Raw genomic sequence first — 4,789 nt, forward strand, 5'->3', positions numbered from 1 at the left:
ATTAGACTTTATAGTACAGAATAAACACACACACACACACACAGAGTCAAAAGCATGTGGACAGGGTGGTAAGGATGGAGGAATGGACCAACTGGGAAAGCTAAAGAGGGTACCCCAGAGATTCTGAGACCCTGCACTTCTGCACTTATTCGCCAAGAGATGAGACTTTGAGAGGTTTCAGTTAAACAATTTAAAATGTAGTTATCTTTCGTCTTATTTGTCGTGGGCTACTAACGGTTATTTTATGCCAAATGTGGTCATCTAAGGCTCTGTACTGTAATCTTCTAAAAAATCAATTCTATCATTTTTTCATTTTTTTGAAACAGAAATAGGGTAAAAGCTGTATGGTAAGTCCGGTTCAATTTTTTGTTTTTTTGAAATGAACCGGCACTTTTTAGGTTTTAGAATCCATTTTTTGAAGCATAAAAAGCAAGCTTCTCACACTCAGAATTGATTCTGAGAAAAAGGCGCAGAATGAAGGTTCCACTTAAGTTCGAAGGGGCAAAACCGAAATTTGCGGTCAAAACATAAGAAAATGGTAAGCAGCACACCCTATTTCTTCTTTCTTGGAAATCCTGAAGAGAGAAGCAGAGCCAAACCAAATCGGGAAGTGGATGCTCCAGCCGTCGACGAGAATCGAGAGAAAGAAGCTTCTTCGCCTGCCGTGGACGAGAAACTGTATTGTAAGATCTCTCTCTCTCTTTCTCTTTCTCGTTCTCTTTCTCTTTCTCTTTCTCTCACTCTCGTTCTCTTTCTTTCTTGATCTCTTCTCCCTCTGCCCCCTGAATTTGTTCTTGTTCTACGGTTTAGCAGGTCGAGGGTTTTGGACTCCTCTGTGCACGAAGACGCACAAGATCTGCGAGGTTTCTTCTGTCACTTCAGTGGGGTTTGAACTTTGCTCAGAGGTACGGCCCCTTCCCTTCTCTAATCTCAGTTCATCCTTTTCTTGGTGGTATGAGAGAATTATGAGGACTATTGTTATATTTGATATGGCTATGAACATTGATTAAGAAGCTTTGATGTTGCACCTTTCATACATGAGAGGAGATTCTAATCTGATTCTCATTTTAGTGGTTGCTCCTCTTTGTCTAACTGATACATATGCAAAATGCTTGCTTTGAATTGTAAGTTGAAATTAGGTGATTTAAAAGGAGTATTGTTGGATACAGAATTTGCAATGCATGATGGGGAGAATAACGTGAAAGTTTGTTTCACCATGATCTGATTGTTAGCATACATCAATGGTTTGCTTTCGAGTTGCATTTGGATGCCTTTATATTTAACATATCTTATAACTGAGATTGTGGTTGTCATCCTTACTAGTATTTTTTATATATACTGATGAACTGTATTTTTCTTGTTTTTAATTTGGAAAATTTTTGGCAATGGAGCCATATTGGAATCCTCCTTGGGATAGTCAGGGTAAGCTGTTTCACTGGAACCCTTTGTATAAGGAATTATTTAGATTTTTTGAGTTTCTTCAGCTGAGATTGCTGTCCTTGTGCATTGAGATAATAGATTCAATTCAACCACTGTCATCTATTGCTGAACCTGCTCTATTTGAAGCTTTTGTCTATGGGATTGAATTTGGTAGTGATGCAACTTAGATATATTTTTGCTAGGAATGGTGAAAACTGAATCACAAATGGCTTGATTAATCATTACTTTTGGGTTGTTAATTTGGAACATTGACAATGATTACCAATGTGCTTTGTAATTTGTGTTTGAGATTTTGGTCCTAGAAGTGATGTTCCTTAAAGCTAAGTAATCATATATGGTAGTATGCAAAAATTATGTAGAGCTCTAGCCTTGAGTTGCCTCAACAGATTTCCCATGTTAGTGATTAGTCTTATCTTTGTTACAATGAATGGCTAACATCCAGTACAGTAATAGGACTATAGCCAGCTCCTCTGAGCTTAATTATTGTGATGCAGTCCATAAAATTTTGTTAGAAAATCAACTCAAAAGAAGTTTTAGATAGAGGATTCAGGACTTTTAGGTTATTTCCTTTTTCCCCCTTTTTCTAGCCTCATGATTTTGTTTAATGTAAGAGGTAGCAGACTTGGATATGTGGCTTGCTTCAAATTCTTAGCATGCATAGTGCCCGGCTCTTGTGTAACTCAAATGCTGGAGTCACCCAAGGTTTCCACTTAGTTAATCTATTGGAGTGAGCCAGCATTTTTCTTACTAGAAATTCAGTCCCTCCTCACTCTTTTTATTATTGTCCTATGAACTTTGCAACTTTTTTTATTATTTTGTCATTTGTCATCTTGTTTGTAAGTTTTATCATATTCCCAATTCATCCAGTGCTTTTGGATTTTCAAATATGGAACAGATTTTGGAGTATGAAACTTCTACAGCTCAACTATTTATGTTCCAAACGACTTGGCTTGGTTGCACAAGATTTTCTTTATGATAATAAAATCCCCCACCTGGGGGTTGAGGGTTTGGTTGTCAACAAAATGTTGTGCTTTTGCATTTTGTTAAATTTGTTGCTCTTTGTTTCTTTTCCCATATGAGAATTGACTCTCCCAATTGGTTTCCTTTTTTATATATAATATGACACCCCCTTGGTGATTAGATCACCTCCAAGGTGAAGGACCCTCTTTGGTGGTCCCATTAATACCCCAAAAGATGGGAGGGATCTGCTGGACATATGCCTCTTTGTATGGAATCTCGTTTCTGACAAAGGGTGCTCTAAAACAGGGTAGCCACCAGGTCTATTATAGATGATTCTTGCTGTCATTTAATTCCCAGTATGAACAGTACGTAACCACCAATAATTAGGTGATAATCCTACCCAAAACTCAGATTAAATAGATAACAGCAAGCCTGAATAGGAACAGATGAAACAACACTTAAATGAAGGAGGAAAACAGATTATATGATGGAAGAATGTAACTTTTGGCTTCCCACCATCAAACCTGGATCAGAATCACACTGATCCCAAGTATTTCCCACCCTTTAACTGAATCTCACGGTAGCTCCATTGAAGCAAACATCAATTTCTTTCATCATAAAACACGGGGAGCTCATGGCTTTTATAACTTATAAGTAAAACTGAATAATACTGAGTTTTCCTATCAGGAAACTGAAATACAGTTTACAAGCTATTAGGAAACTGAAAAGAAAGTAAAAATGGAACTCTCCATGTGGGGAGAGTCCTAATGTATCTTAGCTACTAAAAGTAATAGTTAAGAAAAGAATCAAAACAAGTAAAAACTAACCCACGGCTTGGACTGGTGGATCCAATTCCAAGCCAGCAGGACAGATTAAAGGCCACTAAGTCCTATTTGGAAAAACATAAGAAAGGCCATTAAGGCCTCTTTGCCTTACCTTTATTCTTCTTACGGGAGTATGTTATAAATTCCTCTGCATCACATGGTGTTTAATTGAGTGAGTGAACTAGTGTATGTGGACCGTGGGCATTTTCGCTCTTGAACTAGCTATTGATACCATTCTCCTATAAGTTCTTCAGTTTTTCTCTTTAAGTCCATTCTAGAACAAATTGTTCATACTTTGTAGTGCTATGCAAAGTCCTATTGTGTAACTTCCTAATGGCCATTTGTTGGATACTTATGGTGGTCTACAAGATATATTGTTAGTTACACATAATAGCCATTTGTTGCTACTATATATGCCTGAAAATTTCATGTTCCTGCTAGTTTTCTTGTGAATGCCAGTGGTTCATTTTAGTACAGCCCAATATGTATTCAAAACCTCATTTGAAGGCCTTTGAAAGCCCTGTGTGAGTAAGGTCATAGGGGTTTCATAGATTAAGGGTTAGGGTGCCTTGGTGAAAATCATTGTTTTCAATTTGGATTTTAAATTCATGTTCTTTTTTTTTTTGGTAAAATAGTGAGAAAATGTCAACTTCAACACAAGCAGTTAATGAGACTGCAAAATGGAGCCAAGCAATATAGACACCCTTATTGTTCTGATGGTAGAGGAAGTTAAGAAAGGAAATAGGACTACTTCGACTTTTAATAACGAATTGTATTTTTTACAGTACGTGCTATTCTCTTTGGACTGTACAAAAATGTGTTTGTTCTCAACGCAGTTTTGGTTATTTGAAGAAGCGCTTTCCAATTCTCAGCAAAATGCCATGTTTTCCACTGAACACCCAAACATGCATCGTCATTGCTTGGTGTGCACTTCACAACTTCATTCGGGAGGAAGAAATTGCAGACAAGAATTTTAAGGAGTTTGGTGAAAATTGGTGGAATGAGGAGCCTGAAGAAATTCAAGATTATGTACCACCGGCTCACATTAGTATAAGCTTAGCAGAAAGAAGAAGATAGATGGATGATCTTAGGAAAAAGATTGCAAATGAGTTAGCTGTTAAAGCCGGAATGGCTCAAATTACATGATTACATTTTGATTATTGGATTTAAACTTTGGAGTAGTGGGACATGTTTTGCAGTTAAGAATTAAGTTGGAAGACCTAATTTATGCCCTTAAGTTCATAATTAGATACTTTAAGAATTATGTCAATACTTGAATTTATTCTTGTTCATACTTTTATGTTATTATGATAGATCATATTTTTGTTGAAACATTTTATATTTCATATGGCAAGGAAACACGGCCAAATATTTCATATTTGAAGTGAACACCATGTTGTTAATATGGAGATATTCTTATTTGTCTCATTCAACTTAAGTTATTTGGGTAATAATGATTTTCGATGCTTATAATTTATTAAAAAACCATTGACTATCCTTAGATTTTATTTAAAAATCACAACTTTGACACCCATGGTGAAGATGGCACTTTATGTAAATATTGG

At 36.4% G+C, this 4,789-nt stretch overlaps 1 protein-coding gene across 4 annotated transcripts; it reads left to right on the forward strand.

The window, feature by feature from the left end:
• The first annotated feature begins 342 nt into the window (after window positions 1–342).
• Window positions 343–4,558, forward strand: LOC122058415. 4 transcript variants are annotated; one of them, XM_042621095.1, is made up of 3 exons: window positions 343–683; window positions 811–905; window positions 4,061–4,558. In XM_042621095.1, the coding sequence occupies exons 1-3, from the start codon at window positions 536–538 to the stop codon at window positions 4,199–4,201; spliced, it is 384 nt and encodes a 127-aa protein (XP_042477029.1). In that variant the 5' UTR covers window positions 343–535; the 3' UTR covers window positions 4,202–4,558. The 4 variants fall into 4 exon arrangements, with proteins under 4 accessions (XP_042477029.1, XP_042477030.1, XP_042477032.1 ...); XM_042621096.1 differs by having other exon boundaries at window positions 814–905; XM_042621098.1 differs by lacking the exon at window positions 4,061–4,558 and adding an exon at window positions 3,860–4,023 and having other exon boundaries at window positions 814–905.
• The last annotated feature ends 231 nt before the right edge of the window (window positions 4,559–4,789 follow it).

Source organism: Macadamia integrifolia, chromosome 12, assembly GCF_013358625.1.
Source record: "Macadamia integrifolia cultivar HAES 741 chromosome 12, SCU_Mint_v3, whole genome shotgun sequence".
NCBI lineage: Eukaryota > Viridiplantae > Streptophyta > Magnoliopsida > Proteales > Proteaceae > Macadamia > Macadamia integrifolia.

Bases quoted from the DNA above. Each gene is read 5' to 3' on its own strand.
- LOC122058415 (XM_042621095.1), top strand. From the start codon at position 536: ATGGTAAGCAGCACACCCTATTTCTTCTTTCTTGGAAATCCTGAAGAG. The intron at 684-810 runs GTAAGATCTCTC...TCTACGGTTTAG, and splicing joins CGTGGACGAGAAACTGTATT to CAGGTCGAGGGTTTTGGACT. The intron at 906-4,060 runs GTACGGCCCCTT...TTCTCAACGCAG, and splicing joins GGTTTGAACTTTGCTCAGAG to TTTTGGTTATTTGAAGAAGC.